At 44.5% G+C, this 26,954-nt stretch overlaps 2 protein-coding genes across 2 annotated transcripts; both read left to right on the top strand.

Moving 5' to 3' along the window:
• The first annotated feature begins 8,417 nt into the window (after positions 1-8,417).
• LOC133928377 (phosphoinositide phospholipase C 2-like) lies at positions 8,418-19,775 on the top strand. Its single transcript, XM_062374683.1, has 9 exons — positions 8,418-8,907; positions 11,517-11,713; positions 16,964-17,099; positions 17,211-17,432; positions 17,531-17,775; positions 17,874-17,991; positions 18,420-18,569; positions 18,694-18,780; positions 19,255-19,775. The coding sequence occupies exons 1-9, from the start codon at positions 8,611-8,613 to the stop codon at positions 19,555-19,557; spliced, it is 1,755 nt and encodes a 584-aa protein (XP_062230667.1). The 5' UTR covers positions 8,418-8,610; the 3' UTR covers positions 19,558-19,775.
• Positions 19,776-23,633: 3,858 nt separating this feature from the next.
• On the top strand, positions 23,634-26,491 carry LOC133928376 (putative serine/threonine-protein kinase-like protein CCR3). Its single transcript, XM_062374682.1, has one exon. The coding sequence runs from the start codon at positions 23,649-23,651 to the stop codon at positions 26,304-26,306; it is 2,658 nt and encodes an 885-aa protein (XP_062230666.1). The 5' UTR covers positions 23,634-23,648; the 3' UTR covers positions 26,307-26,491.
• Positions 26,492-26,954: the final 463 nt, after the last annotated feature.

Genomic DNA, 26,954 nt, shown 5'->3' with positions numbered 1-26,954 from the left:
TATTTGAGTTGATCTTGTGTTGGTTATTTAGTTGGAGGTGCAACCGGGAACAAATTAAGGAGGGATTGAGGAGGACTTCGGGTGTTCAATACAGGAGACAAGGGAGATCAATGGAGGAAATTCCACTTCATCTTGTCACTGAAGTAAGTATGCTCAGTCTCTCCTTCTTGATTTCCTTTTGTTCTTGAGTGCACATGTGATGCAAATTGTGTATTAAAATGAATTGTTTATTGTGTGGTGCTCAGTTTACTAATTATTGATATAACTAGGGATCTATACTGCTGCATTGTTTAGTAGCTGAGTTTCATTGTTTAATAACATTGTAGATTTAAAAATGTTGCATGTGAGATACACATTAGATAGAACCTCGGTACTGCAGTGCCGCCTTATGAACTCTTGTTAAAAATGGATAAGGTGTACAATATAAGTGTTAAACAAACAAACTATTTTCCAAAGGTGTTGGAACGATTCACATGCCCCATAGCTTCTGTTACTGCATACACCACCACACATTTTAAAATTTCTAAGGTTCTTAAGACTTAGCATTACATGGACATTAACATAACTATTTATTTCTAGTTTATTTTAACAATAACAACCCTGTCAGTTGAAGACCGTAGTTGGATGTACAACAGTTGGTGCGATCATGGTTCTCATTCTCAAGAGTGGGTGCGCAACATAGATGCGTTTTCGGATCATGCTTTTCAAGGTGTTCCAAATGCTGATCAATATGGAGTAGTATGTTGTTACGGCCCGAAATCTATAATTACGTATTTAAGCATAATTATGTATCATAAACATCATGTCTAAATTTTGAGTAATTTTATTTTAAGTACTAAAACACCTCGTTTTGAGTCAATCGGGCAAGAGAAAGAAAATTCGAGAGAGAAAGAATTGAGTTTGCACCTTCTTTCTCTAGCATGTGGGGCCCACCTAGCTAGCCGGCCCCACCACCTCACCTCCCTCTCTCCACAGCAGCAGCCCCCTCCCCCACCCGTGCTCTCTCTCCCTCCCTCACCCATCCACTCCCTCTCTATCTCATTCTCACACTCTCTCCCTCTCCCACCTGCTCTCTCCTGATGAGGACATTACTCATTTAGATATACGTGCTACAAGTGATCCTCCGGTGATTGATCCATTACAAGGACCGATTACACGGGCTCGTACACGTCGTTTAACTCATGAGTTGAATTCGTTACTCGCTGTCCATACTACTAATTATAAGGATGAGATGCTACTCAATTTTTGTGAATTTTTTATGCTTAGGAATATGGGAGAAGCACCTATAGAACAGCCAAGTCGGACGGGGCTCAAGCCAACTTCAAGTCGGAGTCGGAACTCGGTTCGGATTCAGCAGACAGCGCCGCACTAAAATAGCCATAACTACTTCATATGGAGTCCAAATAAGGTGTTCTTTGATGTATTGGAAAGCTAAGGACGATAGCTTTGTTTTGGAACTGGTCCTAGCTCCACATTCATGGTGGATTATTTTGTGTCATAAAAATAATATGCTGTGTCACAATTTTGGGCTATATCGGGCCTTGTAAATGTGTTCGGGTTTAAGACCAAGTTGTGGACGCCCCCTGGTCGTCCAAAATCCTAGCACGCCCCTCTTCATATATCTAGCAGCCGTCGTCATAGACTTTTTAGGTTTTGCTTAGATTAATCTGTCATTGAACAGTTTCGCCGTCATTCGGTTTGTGAAACCTCAACTCGTGAGCTTAATCATATTTGCAATTTTAGATTGTGTTCTTCCGTGTTCTTGCTTGTGTTCTCGATTCGCTTGCAGGAATTAGCCTTCTTGGCGAGGTCAATCGTGCCGTGCGTGGTTGATAACCAATGGAGCAGTGGTGTAGCGATTGCAAGGGTTGCGTTCTGTCCTGATCGGAAGCCTTGGATCGTCAACGTCGAGTCTCCACTAATCGACTTACCATTACCTAACGGAAGATAGGGCCTAATCCTCTCATCATCTCCCTCCCCAACTGAGCCAAGAGAAGAAGGAGAAGCAAGGGGAGGCCATGGAGGATGTCTCCGGCGAGCTCCCCCACCGTAGCTCGTCGAAGGTCGTTCTCCCCATCGAGCTCAAGCACCTCGGCCATCTCTTCTTTCTACTCAAGCCAGCCACCACCCTCCTCGACATCATCTCAAGCTCCGACCCTTCCTCAACTCCTACGGCCGAGATGCAATATTGTTAGGGCATGGTGAGCACCTCAACCCCCTCCCATTTCATTCCCATGGCCGGATCTACCGCATCGAGCTCAAAAGAGCCCAACCATGGACGCCGCCACCATCAGAGGTAATAGCTGAGCTCCGGTTATTTTTGGCTTATGTGTGTTGTCCTACATGGTAGAGGAGGTCAAGATGATAATCTATGTCCAAAATTCCCACCCCAAAAGCTGTCGGAATCGTTACCGGAGAGATCCCCAGCGAAAATTAGTATTTCTGACCTCACCCGACGGTTTCAGGTCACAACCCGGAGGTTTCGAGTCACAATCCCCACCCGAAGGTTCACCCAGAAGTTTCAGAGCCCGGAAGTTCCGGATTGCACTGTTCATCAAACATTTTTTTCTTTGCTAAAACTTGTAAAATTCATAATAAATTCTCTGTAGCTCCAAAAATTATGAAATCTATTTTGTTGGTTTCATAATAATCTCCTCTACCTATTAAAAATATCCCAACCATGAAATAATTAATCAACGTTTAGAGATAAATTAATTAGATTAAAGCTTCATTAATTCATTGTTAATTCTTTACAAGTCCAAAATTGGTGAAACTAATTGTGCTAGTCTTCTTATGACTGGTTCTAACTAGAAAAAATATTTTTATGCATTATAAAGCATATTTTATGGTATTTTGTTATATACTTATTGCGATGCTTTTTTATTCTTTTAGTGAATGGCGTTCTAGAGAGTAATAGGTTTTCGCGGAAAGGTTTTGTGGTTGATTTTTGATTTGAAGATAATCAGAGAGGAAAGCATCTAAGTATACTCTTCTCAGTACTTTGGATCAATATGTGTCCGTTGTAATAAACTATGCTTTATGTATGTTTGCATAGTAATAAGTTAAGTGTCGGGTTGATATGGGTAGAACCTATGTTGATGCATTATCTTTCTCTCGTTTTGTTGGTAACTTGTATCCTTGTAGTCTTGATAATATTGTTATTGTCTAACTTAAGAGTCGCTCAAAATGCTTAAAAATGCATCGATCTTTCGGTAGAAATCGAGCGGTAGTTCAATCCCCGTTCACGTGCTTAGGGCTTATTTACTTGTTCACTAAGGATATGACTAAGATGCTGGGATGTTTGAGTATGAGGATGAGATGAGATGTGAACGGTGCTAGGGGTAGGTCGAGAAAGGAACCCGAATGTCATACACCGCTTGCATCGGTTAAGCACCGTCCGTCGATGCCGTTAGCTTTAGCACTTTTCGTACTTACCATATGCTGATCTAATGGTAAGATAAGATAGGTACCATACGTCGTACTGACGCTCACCTTGTGGCCCTATGACGTATATGAAAAACAATGAGGAGAAGTAAGTTGGCGGAGAGTCAAAGGTGTCCGAGACACACTCGCGGTAACCCCGGTGCCATAGGGGTTTCTGCGAGTGGATAGTTCTGGGTATGAGAAAGGTTGCCTCGGGAGCCAAGAGGATGGATCCGGGGTGTGTGGGTAAAGGAGTATACCTTTGCAGGGTGTTAAATCAATTCGAATTGCCGCGCTCTCGGTCATAAGAATGCTTTTGTTCATCCGCATCGATCGTAGAGTCACGATTGTGGATCCACATCGATCGTAGAGTCACGATTATGAGTTGGTGAGGTTGAGATGGTTCTGTTCAATTATGCTAATATAATTGAGCCCTGCAGGCTCCTTCTCTGATCGAGTCTGTCGATAACAACGCCAACGGAAGAATGTCGATGCTACCGCCCACCAGACACAATCATTTGGTTCTTAATAATGCGCAGGTGACTAATTACTGACCTTGATTGATCTCAACTTAATTGGATTTTACAAAGAGGGCACTGCCTGTTGGATGGGTACTGCACCTGCTTTTCTCTTTCCAAATCATAGCCTTTTGCTTTCATGATCAGATACGTGTAGACCAATGTATGTCTCGGTTGATCAGATGGCTCGATCGATTCTCGCACACCGTACGTAAATATCACATATGCATCAGATCAGTGGCGAACACAGTGTAATCATGAAGGGGTCTGATCTTTCTCCTCCTCCATCTCATCTCCTAATTAATCTGCTCCTCTTACAAAAAATAAAAGAAGGGAGTAGCAGCCGGTAGGGAGGTTTAAACCCCTCCCGTCCCCTTAAGATCCGCCGCTGCATCAAATACTTTGAGTAGTACATGTATTGACTAGGTCCATAGATCTATATTGCATGTCTAGCAAGAAACATTGCTCATTTTTCAGACAATGGAATAGGAATAGTTTCATATCTTAGCCTCTCTGTATTAGGAGATGTATGCAGCCGAACTGACTTTACTCTATGTGTGTGTCGCATAATACAAGTACACTGTTTTCTACAGAAGCGTCGCTAGCTGCTGATGTTTGGTGTAATTTGTTTGTAATCACGGTCTTCTGTGCTTAATCAGGAGATGTGATCACTCTTTGATGTTAATATAATCCGGTCTCATTCGCATAAAGAAAGATGTCAATACGGTAGCTACTGAATTATATATAGAGCCAGCAGCTAGCCCTGATTACATTGGACACAAACGAGTTAAGTCAATGCTAACCAGGATCACAAAGCAAACACACATATGTTACTCGGAGTACGATCAGCTCCTTAAATTTTATCTCACCGGATAGCTTTATCTCATCGGACGAACTATTTTACTACACACATACATCATCTCACGAATTATTCTCACGACGACTTGACTCCATCAGCTGTACACTTGTACGTACTAGCTTACATCTCTACGTGCCTAACCACAGAATTGGAAAAAAACGCTTTCCAACGACACTAGCTGTTGTTGACATAGGAGAGAACCGGCTATGACGGATACCTGGACACCTACAACAGACAAGATGAGCATCATATTGACAGGTACCTAGAAATTAATTTTGTTTAATTTAGATTATAGCTATATATAAGGGCGATTCAATCGCTCATTCCAATCACACATACATCTATCGATCTATGTCTTTCATTTTTTGTTTCACAAATGCAAACGGGTAATAGCCCAGCAGTAAGGCTCGGAGGGGCCTTGCCTGCTGTCGTGGATTCGAACTCCGGTGTTTGTATGTGGGGATGTTGTCTTTTCGTGATGTGTTCCTGTCTCTGGTGGGTATCGCTCACCCCTGAGGTGTCTCTAGTCCTTTGAAGTTAAGGGTGTGGGTCTCGTTCGTGAAAAAAAATCTATAAATCTTTGTCTTTCATTTTTTGTTTTTTTAAACATCCTCTTTTAATTATTCCTTAAATGTATTTACTAAATCCTACTTTGACGTTTCTTTCGGGGATGAAGACTCGGTTTTTATCTGTGCCATGTGCTCCATGATCTTCGTTTCTGATCGGCTCTCTCTTCTTTCCCGTACTCCGTGCCATTTCGCACCAAAGCAACGTGTGCTATAAAAAGAGGGATCAAAGCAAATCATTTATAAACGTGACATGCATGCATGGTTTCAAAATGCGTCGGTAACCACTCGATATTCACAGTTACCGACCAATTTGCTGCGGTTCGCATTCAGAAATCGACAGGTTTTCGGTTAAGTTCAAATTTAAAATTAAAAAAATTAACAAAATTCGACTGATTTCTACCGAATTCCACTGAATTACTGTCAAAAACCGCGAATATCAAAGAAATCGTCGGAGCTCGATATTCGGTCTTGAATCAAATTTTAAAACCTTGCACGCATGCTCATAGGGTTTCAATGGTGCAATCAGAGAGGTCAAGAAAACTTTGTGTGTGATCCACATCGAGTCCATCCAGGTAATACTTTCAACAGCTGATGCGCACAGAATTGGCGGCACACGGGCTGCTATGGCAAGTGATCTACCTGTTTGCTATCATATGCTGTACACTGGAAAGTGCCATTTGGTCAGGTCATTTTGCATCAATCCCAAAACGGAGCAAGAAACAAATGCATCACATGACCCAGAAAAGGCCCATTTGGTACCTAGCTACAAATTCACCACCTCCCTCCTAATAATGCGCATATATATGTCAATATATATGCAGTGGTTCTGTCGTGGATTGGCGATTTGAAGCTATTTAGGCCCACTTGTCAGTGGCACATACATCGCACGCAATCGCTAATGACCTGAGTGCTTGCTAGGGGCACCAGTGGAGACCACCATCTGCGTTATGCACCTTCAGAGATGAAAGGAGCAGGTGACCAGTACTGATCGACCACATACGTCGAGATGTAACAACTCCAAATGCCTTCTTCTTAAATTTTGAAGAATTACAAAATGGATATTTTGATCGACAAAATAAAGGAAGATATTTACTTGCGCAGTTCCTCTCTCACACACACAACAACAACCAACTACGACGACAGCAACACACCGGGCATCAGCATCGGTACTTGTGTCCATACACACATGCACCTGGTGAACTAGCTTTTTTAAATAATGGAAACGGTTTCTGGCCTCTGCGCCATACGGTACACACAGACCGAGTCGTTATTACAATCCGGCTGTTCAACTGTAAAAATTCAAAATTAGATAACATAGATAAGTTTATTTATCGAAATAGATAATATGTTGTTGTATTTATAAATTTAGTATCTGTATTCGGCACATCATTTACCGAAAATGAATTTTCGGTACACGGTACGCCGAAAAACCCATATTCACCACACCGTGTGGCGAATACGGCACTGTAGCCCGTATTCGGCACACCGTGTGCCGAATATCAATCGTATTCAGCATACGGTGTGCCAAATATAGGCTACAGTGCTGTACTTGTCACATGGTGTGCTGAATATATGCTACAGTGTCATATTCGGCATACGGTGTGCTGAATATAACCGTACCTGTGGTTTTTTGGCGTACGATGTACCGAAATTCCATTTTCGGTAAATGATGTGCTGAATACGAATACTAAAATTATAAATACGATAACATGTTGTCTATTTCAGTAAATACGCTCATGTATGTTGTCTAATTTTAGATTTTTACCGCTGTTCAACTAAAGCATGCTTGAGTAAACAAAAATTACTGAAGAATGTGATAATTTGGAAACCATTCTTCGCATAGTTAAAGCTGGCAACAAGTCAGGTTAGAGCCAGGTGGAGCGAGAACGCACCCGACCCGAATCTAATACCTCAAATCCAACCTGACCCCGAAATGGTTACCGGGTCTAAAACAAGCCCCAGCCCTGGCCCCGTCGGGGACCCAAGACTCGCCCGTGAATCCACATGCAAGAGGGCGCAGGTGGCGGTAGCGACGAAGCACGGGAGGCGCGGAGGGTGGCGACGACGGAGCACAGGAGGGGCAGAGGGCGGTGGAGCCGAGACGGCGATGGCTATGGAGTGTGGGAGGGGCGGAGGGCGGTGGAGCTGAGGTGGCAATGGCGGAGCGCGATAGAGCACATGCAAGGCGATGGCGACGAACTGCGCGCAGGCCACGGCGGCAGAGCCGAGGTGGCGACAGAGCGTGGGAGGGAGACGGCGACGGAGCCAAGGCGGCACACGAGAGCCGGGAGGGTGACCGAGTTGAGACAACGTGAGGGAGGACGACGGGGTGGATTCGGGCTCAGGGCTTGTGGGCACCCACGGGTGCCGAATCAGTCCTAGTCTTGGACCCGGCTCGAGTTAGAGCTCCCGACCCAAAGGCCTCGTGAGGCGATTTCAACACCCGCCCCATCTCGCGCGGAGCCCCGATCCAACCTGTTGCTAGCCCTATGCATAGTCATGAATTAAAGCGCCACCCGTTCTTGACGAAGACTCCCAACGCAATGGCCTCTAGTCTTTGGCACATCTTTTGCATATGTTCCCTCTGTTATTCTTACTGTAGCAAACTCAAATGTGTTTTCCTGAAGAACGCCTACAAGAAAGATGTGATTATTGATTTTTTATAAAAATTAATATCATTATGGCACAGCTAAATTGCTCAACATAAAGTTGCTAAACCAACCAATATTTGGTTTTTATGTTTTTGTCCCACTCCCCTAAACCAATCACCCATCATAGAGGTAATATTTCTAGGTACTTGAATGTTTAGGGCCATTTTTCACAACACACCAATTGATTTAGCAATATAACAATCGAAAAAAGTATTGTTTGTTCTTATTCAGATTGCAGAAACAATATTTGGTATTCCCATTCCAACTACATTTACTAAATTATCTTTGGTTAAAATAATCCCTCCTACTAAATAAAAAAAAGATTCTTATCTTCAAAACCTTGTGAGCTAGCTAGCTGGTGATCATGTCTCATGTTCTACTCCTATATATTAAGAGGGCCGGCAAAAGCCGCTCCACCACTAGCTCGCTACCATCTATATATATCTACAAATCTAGAAGGGCAGCATCTATATGTAGCTCAAGGACTGTAGCTAATCCATATTCCGGCAAGAAGTACAGTGAAGAGTCTGCAGGCTGCAGCAAGCTCGTACGGTTGGCGAGGATCGACCGACCGTACCGGTCGATCGGCCATGACGACGTACAGGGTGTGCTGCTTCCTGCGGTGGTTCCGGGCGGCGTCGAACGAGCCGTCGGAGGCTGTCAGGGACGTGTTCCAGGCGTACGCCGACGGCGGCGTGCTCGGGGAGGAGGCACTGCGGAGGTTCCTGCGGGAGGTGCAGGGCGAGGCTGCGGCCGACGAGGCGACGAAGGAGGTGATGGCCTTCGTGGTGGAGCAGAGGCTGCTCAAGAAGAGCGGCCTCACCGCCGAGGGCTTCCACCGCTGGCTCTGCAGCGACGCCAACGCCGCGCTCGACCCGCGCCGAGGGGTAAGCTGCTGTGAGCTAACCTCCATTTCTTTTCTACTGTTCCTCTTTTTTGCCATTCTAAATTCTAGAGGATGAACATCAACATGCAAATCATACGATGCTTAGCCCTTCAACATGCAACTGTGCATGCATTCATGAAAAAAATATGATTTTATTTTTCTGAATTAGTGTTGATTTGATTGATTATAGTTATATTCGGTAGAGCTTCAGCTTCATATTAAATTTTAAGATTGTAGGTTAAAATAAAATAATTTACGATTCATCAAAATACCTACTTATAACTCCAACTTCAAATTTTTTTGAAGCTGTGTATTTACATAACTCTAAGAATTTTTAAGCTGAAGCTATGTCAAATATTTAGAGCTCTAGCTCTAAAAATTTTTAGGGCTAGTTATCCATAATTGAAGGTTTTTGGTTGAGCATTATATTCTTTTTAAAATTAAAAATAGATATTTAAACTATTTTAATTTATCCTATAAATTTTAAATTCTATATAAATCTCGCAGCGGAAACTAGAATCTATATATTTGCACTAGGATATTTATTTCGGGAAAGAGTAGGTGGTATTCTTAAAAGTGAAAGCATGCCATTAGGTCAAAGCTAGGTACAGCTCATGGTTGTGACGTGTGCTCGTAATCAGGGGCAGTTACACTGTGGATGAACAGGTTAGGCCCATGTGGCCATGTGCATGCACTGGCCCCTAAGAATGGCATCACAACTATTGCACAACTGTTAAGCACATGTGTAAATATAATAATGCCCCCAAATGGAGGGTGGTTCTACTTACTGCACCAAGATTAAGACCGATGGAGAATTTCTCTCCTTTTCTTTTCATTTTTCTTCTCTGGTTTAGAAACTTGGTAAGCACGTTGTCAACAGTCATTTGATAGTGAAGCTATTTAAAACTGCTCATAATCTTCGTCTCTCTGGTAGAAGAATAATTAATGTGCCATTTTTTTTTAGATTTTAAGTGTCATTTCAGATATGATTGGCCTTTAAAATGCAATTTTGATAGCCGCATTTTGTACTGTAATATATATGTTTGCAGAACGTATAGTAACATCGTTTTATGTGGCATGGACAAAATTCATAAAGGAATCAAGGGGGTAAGAATAAAAAAAAAAGCCTCTCTCTCTCTCTCTCTGGATTTTCCTTTTTTTCACCTGTACATATACCTCCCTTTTAATAGAAAAGCATTGTGGGGAACTCCCCACAGCTTTCATAAAGAAAAAATGTATTTGGAAAAACAGTATCTACAAGTTCTCGCTGATGTCACAAACAGAAATTATATATCGGCCGGCTTCGTTCTATCATAAGTTTCAAAATTTCGTGGTCTCCGATTTTCAGTGCAATTATACTATACAGAAAGTATTCTGAACAACAAAAATAGTAAAAAGTTTTCATCTTCCTAGCTAATTTAATAATATTGTTTTACACATGAGAGAAGGCATTGAAGGTTTTACTAGTACTTGAGATTAGATGCCTGTAAAAGCAAGTGTCTGGCACCCACCTGAAAATGAAAAACGAAAAAGCAAGTGTCGATCTCCTGGACGAAGCCAAAGCCCAACATGGAAACATGATTGAAATGTTGAGCACAGCAACGCACGCGCGCGTGTCCCTTTAAGAATAGTTACGTTGAAGCATGTTTGGATTATTTGTCGGATTTACTCGCTGCAAGTCGTGCTTTACCAAAACTTCAAAGATTAGGTACAACATGTCTGAAACCGTTTTTTCTTTTATGCTTCTTAAATTTCAGGCGTGTGACGATCAGACGATAACGTCTGTCATGTATATTATGGCTGGTGAGGTTTAGGTTTAGAGAAGGAATTTTTAGAGTCGTCGGTTTCCAGAGTTTAGAGGGATGTTCGGTAAAGCAGATCTGCTCGATGAAGGAGACGGACATAGAGTGAAGCAACGAAGGATGGCCGGAGGCTAGTACTTGAACAGGAGAGGTAATAATGTTAGATTAGTGCGACAGCGGCGGCAGATCCGAAACGAAGGAGCTAAACGCCAGAGATAGGTTGAAGATAGGAGATCCACCATTAAATTTGCATCCAACGGTTAAAGGACGCTGGCTGAAAAAATATTCAAAAACAAGCACCCATCATTAGCATCCGTCCTTTTCTCTTCCTTCATCTTTGTTCTTTCGATTCCGTCCTTTTTTTTCTAGTAAGTATTTCAGTTATTAATTATCAAATCCCCGTACGCATAGTATTGTATTGCATTTTTAAGTTACGCTTGGTTGTCCATACGAGATAAGTAAATACATAGCACTGTTCTAGCCTGGTCGAGTTTCCCTCCGCAGTCTGCTTCGACGAATGCAAAATCTACATCCACTCAAGCAGTCAGTTCTATTTGACAGTGTCATAAAATCATTTGCATGCGGGTAATCAATCATAGTCTCCACTCTTACATTCACTCGTGCGGCTTCAGATTCGATCAACCAAACAAAATATCCACTCAATTTATCCAAACAGATACAACCAACCAAATAATATTCTTCTTAAAAAATTACACTATCTATACGAGCAACGGATTAGACCATACAAGCAACAAATTACATCCTTAGTTACTCCATATAGCTAAGCTAACGTACGCATGGCGTGCAGGTTTACCAGGAGATGGGTCTGCCGCTGTCGCACTACTTTATCTACACGGGTCACAACTCGTACCTGACGGGGAACCAGCTGAGCAGCGGCTGCAGCGAGGCGCCCATCGTGAAGGCCCTCCACGACGGCGTCAGGGTCATCGAGCTCGACCTCTGGCCAAACGCGGCCAAGGACGACGTCGAGGTCCTCCACGGCAAGTACGTACGTGCATGCTTAATTGCTTATAGCTAGTGGTCAACTTGTGAAGTACTCCCAGACCCAGTCGAATACGTCGAGGTCCTCCGAATATGAATACTAAACTAATAAAAACAACTACATATTATCTATTTTGATAAATATATTCAGTATATTATCTAATTTTGAATTTTAGTCAATGATCACTCGCTAATAGCTTGCTCACGACCACCAGCCTTCTTGTGACACGTGGCAACACGAGAAGTGTTGGTGGAGGGTTCACCACACCAATAGGCTTGGCTAGGGTAACATTGGTGGTCACGGAGCGCGGCTAGAGATTAGTTGTAAGGTTTGCATTTTTTAATCATTAGACTAATTTAAATTTAAAAAATAAACTAAAAATAAACTTTTTACTCAATTAAATTAAGAAAATAAATAAATTAAGTTGTAACCTAAACTACTTGTTGACAATCCACTTACATCTCTATTGACAACACAGCTGGCCGTGAGTAACAAGGAGGGTTGCGGGTGGTGTCAATGTATAAGTGGGGATTCGTGTGGTTAGGGTGAACAAGGTGGAGGAGGCGACGTAGGTGTTATGGATAGTAGGTGTGAGGAACGGTGACGTTCTAAGAGGGGTGTAAATTAAGTTATTTAGAAACTAACAACTTTAAAAACTTCACAAGATAAACTTATCTTAATTTCTATCTAAGTATACTCTAGATTTATCTAGTGTGTCTATTCCACCGCTCAAAAAGATTGGAACCTACTCTAGCAAGGTAAGTTACAAGTATGTAAATACAGAAACGTAAATAAGATAGAGAGATAAACTCAACATAAGAATTTTTATCCTGTGGTATTAGTGGCACACAAGCCATCCCTAGTTCACGTTGAAGCTCCACAAAGAATATACTCCTGATCGTCATGTCTTTTCTGATCACGACTCTTGAGATACCAAGTCACCAAGACAAGACCTCAAGCATAATGAGCTACTAAGACGAGGTCTCACCACTAACCTCTCTTCTGATCATCTGTACGCTGTCTCACTTCAGAGCCTTGGTCACAAAGACAAGGGCCTCTATGTTCCCGCACAATCTTCTTGTCGTCGCTCTACACCAAGTCAAAGGGTCAACAAGTTACTGACGAGTCACCAAGATTCCAAGGCATCGGCGTACCTCTCAGTACACGATTAGATCACGCCTTGATCTACTCTCTAGGTTGCAGTATCTATCAATACTTCTCTCTAGGCCAATAAACACTCATCACTCTCTAATGGCGTACTTAATCGTCTTGGATGAACACTTTAAGTACTTAAGTGGCTTGGATGTCTTCTCATATATGTATGAGATTTTATAGACTCCAACATCTTCAAATGACTGAGTGAGTCGGTATTTATAGCCTCAAACTCACCAACTAACCGTTGCTCTAAGAACTTAACTTTATTGTGAACACCAGATGATTTGGTGACAATATTAGTACAATTACCGGACCATCCGGTGTGTACATCAGTGGATACTAGCCGTTGAAACTCCACTCAGATATATTCTGAACATCGGACTATCTGGTGTATCCTTCATTTCCATCCCTGGACTATTCGGTGTGTTGTCTTATGCCAAGCCGAGCCACTTCTTCTCTGTGCAATTACTCTGGTGTGTGGACCCTCTGATCATCAGACCTTTCGGTGTGTTGACCTTCATATGTTTTGACATCTTCCTGGAAAATACTCCGGTGTGTTGAAATCTTTTCTTCCCTCATTTGCACAACTTCTGTTAAATGCTCTAGTGTAGGCATCCGGTGTGTAGTACTCTGATCACCGGATCATCCGGTGAGGTCTTTATTTTTCTCTTTTGAGTGAAAATACTCTGCTTCTACACCCGTGAGGAATACTTCGATGTGTACAAAGTTCTGAGCACCGAACCATCCAGTGTAGTCATTTTTTTGATTTGTCCAATTCAGTCCAAACCTTGTCTTAGTTTCAGTAGCTTCTTCAAATATTGCATCCATAAGACCTATTAACATATATTCTTGACAAACATATTAGTCCCAATGTTTATATTATCATTAATCACTAAAATCACAATCATAGCCTAATATGATCATTTTTACTATAATCCTCATTTTTTGTGATTGATGATAACACAACCAAAATAAGAGGTAAATGATACCAATTAAGAAAATACATGATTTCAAAAGTTCATAAGACCATACCTCTTTGCTTGGATGCATGGTAAGAACAAATTAAGATACCAATAGTAAGGATAACCATGTTTTTACCAACATTATATCTCCATTTTTGCTATATTTTCCCTCAATATTATGTCCCCTTTTGATGTGGCTGCTATATAGATAGTTCTTCTTTTTTTATCCATTGTCACTATCTCTTTTCATCGACCTATGCAAGAGTTTCTTCACCTTTATCAACCCGAAATGCATCCCCCTTTGTAAACAATCTACCCGAGATAGTTCTTGTATCTTTCTTGCTTTTCTTGCATCTTGCTTTGATCTCAAAATTCTTCTCCTTTGTTAATAATCTCAAAAATGCTAGAAACACATATTGAACTCAAAGAAAAACATTACAACATTTGAGAGAACTTCATAAAATATGATTCAAAAATGCTAGAAACACATATTGAACTCAAAGAAAAACATTACAACATTTGAGAGAGCTTCATAAAATATGATTCATATACATGATACAACTTATGATTCATATGAGACACTGATATCAATTGAAAACGACAAACAAGGATCATAATTAATGAAATTAACAATGTTAACTTCCCCTATATATAATGACACCCACTTATGAATATCACTTGTAGGAATGTAGTACTATATTCACAACTAGACAATAAGTAGAGGTAGAGAGTTTAAACTATATCATATATGGAGGTAACTTAAATGTAGAAATGAATTGACAATAATACTAAATGAAGGCTTTAAGCATTGCATAACTCTGGAAACTTGTTGATCACTTTATAAAACTATAAAAGATATTACTTGAAATATATGTTAGTATTAAAATTATTACTTATAGTATATTCTACCTCTAAATATGTGCATACATGTGTTGAATACTTGTGAGAGATATGTATTTGTTATTGACAACAATGTGGACCCTATAGATTGATTCATGACACATAAAGGATACCAATTGTAAAGCTAATGCCATAAAAAAAGCTACAACTAATAAAACATGTAGATTGCTCATAAAAAAAAGAGAAACACAAGTAACCTATCATATAAAAAATCTACACTAGCCATTGCAATAATTTGAATTAAAAGCATGCAATCCTAGACAAGATAAATGTATAAATTGAAAGGATTTTGCATTTAATATATTTCACCTTTGGATAAGGATTTGGGTATGTGATCATCATGATCTTCACCAATACGCTCAATCTTGTACACTTGGCTTCTTTGCTTAAACATTTACCTCATCTTGTGAGATAAGTCTCTAAATCCTTAAGTCGCATGAACTTCAAGTATTCTTTGAAACCCAAACCGAATGGGGCTCCTTTATGTTGGTGATAACTTCCTTAGGCATCTAAATAGGTTGGTTCCATGCACAGTCCTTTTCCCAATAATGTGTGCAACCTCTTTGCCATTATTTTTCTTCTTGATTTTGTAGTGGTTGCTTTTAGTTTTGATCTTGTAGTTGAACTTGGTGTAGATGTTAGAGGTCTTGTTAGAGAGGTTTGTCATCATCATCTTCTTCTTCATGGTCTCCTTCTTAACTTGCTTGCACTAGAATGACTTATAACTTTCTTGATGGCACTTGAAGTATGTTATGGTGGATCATTCCTCAAGCTTATTCACTATACTATCGTAGTTATCTTAGGGAGGTTGGACATGCCCTTTAACCTTTAATCTTGTCAAGTCTTCCTTGAGTTCTTCACTTCCTGCTTAAACTCATTATTCTCTTATGCAATGAGTTCATTAGATAATTCTACAATAAGATTTTCAATGCATGTCTTATTGCAAAAGGGTGAGTTAGATAAATCAATCAAATTATCATAAGAAGTGAAAATATCTATCTTAGCAATAAAATTAAAGAGAGAGTTGAATTATTTCAAAAGTATCTTAGTTTGAGAATCAATACACTCAAATTTAACCTTAACATCTTCATATTTCTTGTTTAGCTAATTGATTTTTTTCAATAATTATTCATAATTAGAAATAAAGGTAGGATGAATGTCATTAAATGCATTGAATTTCTTAAGCTATTTTGATTGTTTTTAAGGCCCCTTTTTCTTATTGATCAAATCAAAAAATTCTTTATAGAAGGAAGAATTCTTATCGGATTCATCATTACTTACACTGTTTTCTATACCTTTGGCTATAAGGCACTTATGAGATAACTCGCGTGATGATGATATTGAGGAAGAGCTGTTAGATATTTCGGTGTAGGTATCCGATGTATAGTATCCTGATCAACTGACCATCCGGTGAGGTCTTTATTTTTCTTTTCTGAATGAATATAACACACCGGGATGAATACTCCGGTGTGTACGAAGTCCTGCGTACCGGACCATCCGGTGTAGTAATTTTTTTTCTTAAACTTATCCAATTCAATCCAAACTTTATTCCAGCTTCAATGATTTCTTCATATATTGTATCCATAAAATATACTAACATATATTCTTTGTAAATATATTAGTCTCAATAACTATATTATTATTGATCACTAAAATCATAATTATAATCTAATAGAGTCATTTTCGTTATAATAGAAGCAGCTAACGGCAACAGAGTAGGCTATGATGGTGTCGACGGAGACATCAGCGACGGCAGTCGGAGGATCATGGGATGAGGTGGAGGCAAACGGAGCTCAACAAGACTACCATATTACGCTGGAGGAGGAAGAAGGCGAAAGAAAAGAAGGACGCCTTACGACACACGTCATGGAGTCCGGCTGCTAGATAGCTGCCTGCATTTGATAATGGCCCAAAACCTGACCCAGCTTGCAACCCCATAAAAAATCCAACTTTTTTGATACAAAATTTAAATGAAAGAAAGAAAAGCACCTAATACAAAATTGGGCTTCGTTGTAAAGGCCCAAATCCAGTGCAGGCCAAATTAGAAACATGGATGGGCCCATGCCTTGACCTTCTTCCTCGGCGAGGAGAGCCCGGCCGACTTCCGGCGGCGCCTCCCGCTAATTAACACGGCCTCGAGTGACAAGAGTGCGGCGGTTGTTCAGCAGGCAAGCCCGCGCACTGCAATTGCAGAGAGATTCGCACTGACTTCTGACGACAACGACGGATTTGCAGGACATTGACGTCGCCCGTGGAGCTGATCAAATGCCTCGAGGCTATCAAGGAGCACGCCTTCGCGTCATCCCCCTACCCCGTCATCCTCACCTTGGAAGATCACCTCACCCCAGACCTCCGAGCCAAAGTAGCCAAGGTGCCATTTCCTTTCTCTGAACTCCAAACCGTTCCTAATTGCAACTCTGCTATATGAAGCCTGAACAATCCATGCTGAATCAAGTTTGTTCTCATGGCGACCACCCTGCAGATGGTGAAGGAAACGTTCGGGGACATGCTGTACATCTCGGAGTCGGAGCACATGGCCGAGTTCCCTTCCCCTGACGATCTCAAGGGCAAGATCATCATATCGACGAAGCCGCCAAAGGAGTACCTTCAGACCAAGAGCGACAAGGAGGAGATCTCCGAGGACAAGGCGGAGGGGGGCGTCTGGGGGGAGGAGATCTCCGACGACAAGACCACTGCTCGTCAGGTACGAACTGACGATCACAATGCAGAATTCACAATTTACATGGTACGTGTGCTGCTGTCTCTGAAGATTGTGTCACGGCTGTAAAAAATGCGCTGCAGATGTCGGAGCAGTACAGTGAGAAGTACGGGGAGGAGGCTGAGGAGGAGCAGGAAGGGGAGGCCGAGAAGAAGGCGCAGCACGGGACCGACGATGAGTACAAACGCCTTATCGCGATCCAGCTCACGAGGAGGAAGCACGACATGGATAAGGATCTCGAGGTTGATCCCGACAAGGTGACACGGCTGAGCCTGGGCGAGAAGGCGTACGAGAAGGCCACCGTCTCTCACGGAGCTGACATTATCAGGTGAGTTGGAACTGACAACTGAGGAGATTATTTGTTCTTTGAATCTGTGGAGATTCTCTCACATGGTCAGCGAATCTCATTGCTTTTTTCTTCATCAGGTTTACGCAGAGAAACCTGCTGAGGATATTCCCACGGTCGACACGCATCACGTCCTCGAATTACAATCCGTTGATGGGTTGGAGCTACGGAGTTCAGATGGTAGCGGCAAACATGCAGGTAACTGCATTCTTCTCAGTTTTCTCATTTTTCTTCACTCTTCAGTAATTGTTTTCTCCTGTAGGATAAGTTCATAATACCATAATTTGTGTTTATTCAGTATTGTTGCCGGTTTTTGGCAACGCACAGGGAAAGTTATAATAATTTCCTATTGTGTTTTATTCCGTTGTTGAAATTGAGAGACTTGTTTGACGATGTACCTTGACTGCCCTAATCGGAAGCATACTGACATGAAATCCTCTTATTCCTGCTATCAAAGGATTATAACAAGGAGACCTTCTTCTGTTTAGTACTGAATCATAAACTATGCGCATATTGAGATGTACTAAACATTTTTGGACAAAAGAAATGTACAAGAACTTAGGCTTTCGAGGCTAAGTTTCCCCAATTTAATTTCATATGACATACTAGTTCCTGTCATTCTTCAGGGACATGGAAGGAAACTATGGCTAACCCAAGGGATGTTCCGAGCAAACGGGGGTTGTGGCTACGTGAAAAAGCCCGATATCCTTATGAACAGCGAACCTGATAAATTGTTTGATCCCAGAGCCGATTTACCAGTGAAGACAAGACTGAAGGTACATGCGTGAAGCAAGGAAACCATGCCATTTTAAACCTGTTGCCACGGTCCATTTTTCGTATTTGCTACAGTGTCAGTGCAAGTCCGTAACCTGCTTTCCATGTCGATGCTACTATCTGAAGGTGACGGTGTACATGGGGGACGGCTGGCGATTTGACTTCCGCAAGACACATTTCGACAAGTGCTCGCCCCCAGACTTCTATGCAAGGGTTAGTCTAACTGTATGATGTTTAGTATTCAGTGCAAGTCCGTAACCTGCTTTCCATGTCGATGCTACTATCTGAAGGTGACGGTGTACATGGGGGACGGCTGGCGATTTGACTTCCGCAAGACACATTTCGACAAGTGCTCGCCCCCAGACTTCTATGCAAGGGTTAGTCTAACTGTATGATGTTTAGTATTCAGTGCAAGTCCGTAACCTGCTTTCCATGTCGATGCTACTATCTGAAGGTGACGGTGTACATGGGGGACGGCTGGCGATTTGACTTCCGCAAGACACATTTCGACAAGTGCTCGCCCCCAGACTTCTATGCAAGGGTTAGTCTAACTGTATGATGTTTAGTATTCAGCAATCGCCTAACGAACTGAAATGTGCCGTGTCAGAGTAAGCTCTGAACGTGCTTCTACTAGAAACGACTAGTGAGTAAGCTCTGAACAGTGTCTGAAAATTGCTCCCCGCGCAGGTGGGGATAGCAGGAGTTGCCGGAGACACGAGGATCGAGCAGACTCGGGTGATGATGGACAACTGGATCCCGATGTGGGATCACGAGTTCGAGTTCCCGCTGGCGGCGCCGGAGCTGGCCCTGCTCCGCGTGGAGGTGCACGAGTCCGACAACCACCAGAAGGACGACTTCGGCGGGCAGACCTGCCTGCCGGTGTGGGAGCTCCGGCCGGGGATGCGCTCCGTCAGGCTCTGCGACCACAAGGGCCAGCCGCTGCGATCCGTCAAGCTGCTCATGCGCTTCGAGTTCTTCCCCTCCGCTTAATAAGTTTCATGGTGTTCTGGTGCGTAAATTCAGAGTTTTTTTTTGTTTGCTATTTCTGTTGTTATTGTGCACGCGCTGTATGACACGACTACGAGACTGTAATTGAGAGTGCGGTTGTTCTTGTGATTGGGGTTGATAAATGAGTCAACAAAAGATTGATCTTGTCACTGGATGTTGATAAATACTCGTGTTAATAAAAAAGGTCAAATGTTATTCAAGGCAGTTGTAGCATGTGTTTACTGAAAATGTTATTCAAGATGATGTTGCGTTTAGGCAACAGATTATGGAGTAGTTTCTTGCGAAACTTTTTTTTTATATGTAAGTCAAAGCCACGTTCCCATCAGTGGATTCTTGACTTCTTCACTTAGTCAGATACGGCATGCTACCGTCGAATAAATAAGGCTAGGTCAGATATCGTTTGCGCCCTATACATGGCATGGAGGCTTGGTAACCGGCCTCTGTCTCTGAATTCGATGGTTCATGGTTGCAGTCCATGACCACTGGCTATTTTTCTTCCCTTGAATCTTCTGTTCAGGCTGAACCCCGAGCTTCCTGGGAGGTAACAGTGAAACAGATAGGCGTCTTATTCACGTGAGGATTTGACTGTGGTTGTAATTCACGCAGAATTCCAACTGAATTGAGTTGTGGTTTCAGCTCGCAGTGATTTTGTTCCGTTTCAGCTCAACTGAATTGAGCTGTTGTTTCGGCTATGTTTGAGTGAGTTCAGAAATGCTGTAGACATAGAACAAGTTGAGTGCTGCAGCCTATCTAGCTGTGCTTGAGTTTTCAGTCTACTAGGAAACAGAATAGCTCATGGTTATACCTAACTAATACAAGCGCAAAAAAATTAATCAGAAGTATAAAAAGGTACAAATGTAGTTATCACTCGTTATCAAGTCTGTTACAATGCAAAACCAGTTCTAAAATACTAGTAACTCCAGATCTGTGAAGAAAAGCTGGGGCAGGTAACGTGAAGGAGGGAATCAGGCGTACGTGACTCCAGCTCCATCTTTCTCCTCTTTTCTGCACTATACTCATCCATCGCTGATGCTGTTGCTGTTGCTGCCTGCCGTCGCACGTACTTGTATAAATATTTTTCTCTGACCTGTCGTTCTGACTTTGGATATGCAAATCTCCATACGACATCCTTACTCCTTGATCTGCAAATAGGGTGCTACTTTATGCAACAAAAAAAAAAAGAGTAACATAGGATGATGCTAATATTAGCCGATACAGACTTTACAAATCTGTCTCGTATAATGAACACATGACACTGATTGTAGCCTGAGCCCTCAACTGTGAACAGTTCTTTCCCCCCATGAGAACACAAATGTGAACATACAATGGAAACACGACAATGGAAGGTATAAAGGATGGCGACCTCCATCCACCTTGCCACAATGTGAACGATCAAACCAACTTGAAAAACGACATGGAATCCTTATCGCCGTGTACCTCATGATATACTGTAGAACATCACTATATGCTAAGGAGTTTGATCATGCACATTTATCCCAGATTACTACATGTTCCTCTTCCCCATGTAATGCATGTTCCGAAAATTCTGAATACATTATGCATAGAGACACTGAAAGGAAAACATTTGCGATCACAATCACCCTAACCATCCATGTCAGCTGGGTCATGCAGATGCAGACCTGTATATATTGGCATGGGCTTTACTTATATGTTGGCATCAAATCCAATCTGATCCTGGTTGGACCCCTGAACAGGTCCAATCTTTCACATTTGACCGTTGACCCAACCACAGAGACCTGTACACATATGAAGAACAGAAGGTCCATGCACTGCCCCATGTGGCAGTCTTTGCTGCCGTACAAACTGGACACGTCAGCGCCAGATTCTTCAACTGCTAGTCTGCTAGACATCTGAAAAGTCCAAGCATGAAGAAGATTAATAACTGCTCCATATGAAATATTTTTTTACGAGATGTATATACTTATTTTAAGTGTGCATACTTTTTTTTTCTAAATATCCATTGGAGATGGAGGGTGTGTTTGGTTCGGGTCTAACTTTGCTACATCTAAGATTAGCTAAGTGTGACTTGCAAGTATGATTAAAAAAAATTTAGTTACAAAGTTAATTAAAAAATTAAGTGTATAACGTATAGGCTATGAGTTAACAAAGTGTGATTTGCTATAGTTGCATCAGTTAACTAAATAGCTACTTAAAAATCTATGATATAACTAATTTTAGATGTGATATATTTAGACGTAAGTATGCACAATCGGGAGTTCAGAAAAAACTTCGTATATATAAATATAAAGGCACCATAGTGGCAGAACGTGAATTGCAGCACGGTTTGACTCACATGAGTTTTCATGGCATCTACTCACAGACTCTGAATTTCTCCATTTTTCAAAGGCAGCCATCAAGAACTGTATCCGGACCGTGGCCGTGATCTGCAGAGAATCAATTCGTTGCCCGACAAGTACCGTAGAAAATGGCGGATATCTAGTACCGTGAGTCGGTGACAAACTCAGCACAGGTTCAGAAACTGTACCAAACGCGGATTTGCCGACCTGACTACGAGGATTTGCGCAACAAAATTATATATGATTCCGGCTGCAAACTTATGTGCAGGGTAAGCAAGGATTAGTGCAAGCCATTAGTCATCTCGAGCGTCCCTACCTGCAAAGCTTATAGCTGAGCTAGCTCTTTTCAGTCAAATAGAGAAAGGAAAAGGGAAAAAAGAAAGAAAGACAAAGAACCCAAGAAAACAAAAGCTAAAAAAGAAAAGCTAGGTTGCAGGACAATTCCTCGTTTGCACTGACGAACTGACTGAAATGGAATTTAGTTTATGACTGAACTGGAATTTGATTTTGGAAATTATGGGACACATTGTTGTTATCTCTTAGAGTTTGTAGCTTGCTTTCTCTTTCTACTATGCATAATTATTATTACAAAGCACGAGATAGTGGTGTCAGGTAAATGGTGGACCCAGGTATAACCACATGATTGCATATGGTGGAGCCGTGACCTACGATGGTGATAAGAGACATCTACAAAATCGAGGATGAAAAAGGCAGGATGCAATTGGCATAAGCTGAGCTTGAGCTAGGTACTCTGCAGTTGCGGCAAGCAGGTGAAAAACATGATTTGTATTTTTTATAATTAAAACATATCTATACAACTATACTTGATTAGAATCATTAAGAAATCAGACAATAGATTTATTAAAACTAGCTGTGCACTGTGCATGGGCCACCTATAACCCAAGTCAAAGCTAAAGAGACCAATTTAATTTTGGAAATTATGGGACACATTATCTTTATCTTTCAGCATTTGTAGCTTGCTTTCTATTTCTGCTATGTGGTATCCCTGTCCGCACTCCATAATCCATTTTTTTCCACCCAACTTGCCAAGATAACGGATACCTAATCCACTAAAAATTAAAATATTTGAAACTCAGGGAATAAAAATGTTTATGGTGAAATTTTATGCTTAAAACTAGTGCCCTCACAAGAACCAAACATCGGCTTAAATGATTATTAGATGTGGTTAGAGCTCTACCTATCACAAATCAAATAGAGAAATAAAGACAAAAAAACCCCATGAAATAGAAAAGCTAGATTGTAGGAGCATCTCTTTTTTTCTGGTTACAATTCCTACTTTACTAGTCACCTATAGAAGGAGCACAACGTTAGACTCTTCGATCATCCATCCTGTGGTGTAGCTTATTGAGCGGATTAAGCGGATATGGACCTTTGGATCGCGTCGGGCGTATATCAATTAGGGTGTTTATTTTGCGAGTAATCCGTTTTGTTTTGCGGCTTCTATTGCCGCAGAGCAGGTTTATCTCCCCGCGTGTATTTAAACTAGTCTGTCTTTTAATATAATAATATGTAGTTTTTCAGTGTATTCGGAAAAAAAGATTTTAGTTTACGACTGAAATGGTAAAAGCCATCGACAGTGTGTTTCCAGTTGTGAGAGCAGAGCAGGTAGACGGAGACGGATCACACTGGAATGGTAAAAGCCATTGACGCAGAGCAGGTTCCCCTCCCCTTCCGTGGCGCGTACCCTGCTGGATTCCGCGCGCCAGAATGGAAAAGGTGCCGAGCCAGACCCAGATGGCTCGCGCGCGAAACCCCACGCGGCCGCTGACGCGGTCGCGCGCCCAACGATACCCGCGTATTCCACTTCCCCTGGCGACCGGCCTTCACCTTTTATTTTCCGCGCGCTTTAATTTAATCGGCGCCGCGGACTCTCGCTCCGATCCTCCTCCCGTCCCCGCCGCCCACCACCTCGCAGATGACGGCCGCCGCCGTCTCCGTCCAATGACAGCTCTGTTGCTCCTCCGCCTCCTCGTTGCGGCGCTCCTCCTGCTCGCTGCGGCCGCCCCCGCCCCCGCCTACGCGTCCACGCTCGCCGTCTCGGGCGGCGCCTACGGCACCGTCTGCGGCGCCGCCGTCAACGGCACCGTCTACTGCGCGCTGCTCTCGGGGGCGGAGAACTCCTCCGCGTCACCCGTCGCGCCGTTCCTCGCCTTCGCGGAGGTCTCCGCCGGGCGGGGCTTCGTCTGCGGGCTCCAGGCCGGGGGCGCCGCGCTCTTCTGCTGGCCACCGGGCGCCGCGCCGGGGCAGCTCAGGAGGGTGTACAACGGACCCGACGCGCTCACGGACCTCGCCGTCGGCGCGGACCATATCGCGGCCTACAACGAGGCTGCGCGGAGGATACTATGGTGGCGCGGCGGCGGGCGGTTCCCCGCGTACGTCGACGGGGGGTTCCGGTCGCTCGTCTCCGGCGACGGCTTCTCGTGCGCGGTGGAGACCAACTCCTCCGCGGCCGTCCGGTGCTGGGGACCGCGCGGTAGCGCCGTGCAGGCGGCCTTCTCCAACGCCTCCGCGGTGGCCTACCTTGCCGCGGGGGGAACCCGCGCCTGCGGTATCCAAGCCTCTGGTGCCATCCTCTGTTCTGGCTCCGGCGCGGCAGCCGCCGCGGTGCCGCGCGACCTCTTCCCGTACGGGCTGGCCGTCGGCGACTCCCACGCGTGCGGGCTCCGCCGGCCAAACCACACCGCCGTGTGCTGGAGCCTCGGGGGCCCCACCACCACCGTGTACTACCCGGCCTACGGGACGGAGTTCGAGTTCCTCGTCGCCGACGGCAACCTCACCTGCGGCCTAGTCACCGCCGACTTCAGCGTGCTGTGCTGGTCGTCCTCGTTCACGGACCTCGTGGCGACGCGGGTGCCGTTGCCGAGGATCCTCCCCGGCGTCTGCGTCGGCAACCGGAGCTCGTGCGAATGCGGCTTCTTGGCGCAGTCGCAGCAGCTCTGCGCGGCCTCCGGCGGTGGCGTGATCTGCGAGAAGCTCTGCGACGCTTCGCCGCCGCCGCCTGCATCTGTTTCCCCGCCTCCGTCGTCGCCTCCGCCGCCTCCAACATCAAGTAGGGGCGTGCCCAAAGTCTGGATCGCGTTCGCCGTCGTCGGCGCGGTAGGCGCCTTCGCGGGCCTCTGCTCCATCGTCTACTGCCTCGTCTTCGGCTTCTGCAGCAATAAGAGGGTGCACAACTCCGTCCAGCCCAACATCACCGCCACCGCCACCGCCGCCGCCTCCGACAACAACAACAACAACAACGGCGGCGCGGCCCCGAGCCCGTACGGGTCGCCGAACGGGTCGCGGGCCCGCGGCCTCTTCCGGCGGCAGCTGTCGCGCGTCATGACGCGGCAGCGCAGCGGGCCGTCGTCGTTCAAGGACTCCACCGAGGAGTTCACCTTCTCGCAGCTGGATGCGGCGACCAAGGGCTTCGCGCTGGAGGCCAAGATCGGCGAGGGCAGCTTCGGCACGGTGTACCGCGGCAAGCTCCCCGACGGGCGCGACGTGGCCATCAAGCGCGGCGAGTCGGGACCGCGCGCCCGCCGGTTCCAGGAGAAGGAGAGCGCGTTCCGATCGGAGCTCGCCTTCCTCTCCCGCCTCCACCACAAGCACCTCGTCGGCCTCGTCGGCTACTGCGAGGAGAACGAGGAGCGCCTCCTCGTGTACGAGTACATGAAGAACGGCGCTCTGTACGACCACCTCCACCCCAAGGCGACACCTTCGTCGCCGTCCCCGGTAGTGTCGTCGTGGAAGCTCCGCATCAAGATCCTTCTCGACGCGTCCCGCGGCATCGAGTACCTGCACTCGTACGCCGTGCCGCCCATCATCCACCGCGACATCAAGTCGTCCAACATCCTGCTGGACGCCGGGTGGACCGCGCGCGTGTCGGACTTCGGGCTGTCGCTGATGGGTTCCGAGGCGGAGGAGGCGCAGGCGCACCTGACCGTGAAGGCCGCCGGCACGGTGGGGTACATGGACCCGGAGTACTACGGCCTGCACCACCTCACCGTGAAGAGCGACGTGTACGGCTTCGGCGTGGTGATGCTGGAGGTGCTGACGGGGAAGCGTGCCATCTTCAAGGAGGCCGAGGGCGGGAGCCCCGTGAGCGTGGTGGACTACGCCTTTCCCAGCATCGTCGCCGGGGAGCTCGGCAAGGTGCTGGACGGGCGCGCGCCGGAGCCCGCCGCGCACGAGGCCGAGGCCGTGGAGCTCGTCGCGTACACCGCGGTGCACTGCGTCAGGCTGGAGGGGAAGGAGCGGCCGGCGATGGCCGACATCGTCGCCAACCTCGAGACCGCGTTCTCGCTCTGCGAGGGCAGTGCCGGCGGCGACCGTGGCGGGGGTGGCTTTGGCAACAGCTCGTCCAGCGCCAGCCTCTCCGTCACATCCATGGATCGATCAGGAGGAATATAATAGTTTGACATGACGATTTTGTTTTCTCCATTGTTGTGAAGAGCTCCAAGCTGTGATTAGTCCGGGAAAGATGTGATGGGTGTTCAAATTCGTTACTTAGTTCATTCTTTTTTTTTTCTTGGTGCCTGTACATGAATCTTACTGCTCTGATTTCACGACCAAACATGAGAGAGAATTCTTTCTCACTCTCAAATCTCAACACTAATCCTCTGCTTGCAAGGATTCCAGAATCACCATCGTATTCCTGCATTCAGCGCAGCGCTGTCAAAACATCAAGGCTAGCAATCAGGCTTCGCCGTGCGATTAGAGTCAGGAAAAAGGAGAGTGACAGCACAAGGAGAAGATGCAGCTCTCCTCTGCATGTGATGATAGCCATTGCCGGGGACCAAATCAAGTGCGTGCTTTGACTCTCAGTCTAGAACTAGAGCGTTCTTTCTCCGGTCCAAGAGAGAGAGAGGAAGCTGGAAAGGTCATCAGGTCAGAGCAGTCGCTGCAGCATGGTCAACAGTCGACCGCTACGGCCTCTAGGCGAAACATTCAAGGGCCTCAAGTTGTTCATCATGTTTGTCTGCTCGGAAATTTGGATAGAGCGGAACGTCAGGATCATATTGAGCAACCGTTAGATTGTATTATCCAAAAAATCAAAGT

Source organism: Phragmites australis, chromosome 9 (assembly GCF_958298935.1).
Source record: "Phragmites australis chromosome 9, lpPhrAust1.1, whole genome shotgun sequence".
Classification (NCBI taxonomy): Eukaryota; Viridiplantae; Streptophyta; class Magnoliopsida; order Poales; family Poaceae; genus Phragmites; species Phragmites australis.
This window is presented reverse-complemented; position numbering and strand designations above follow the sequence as displayed.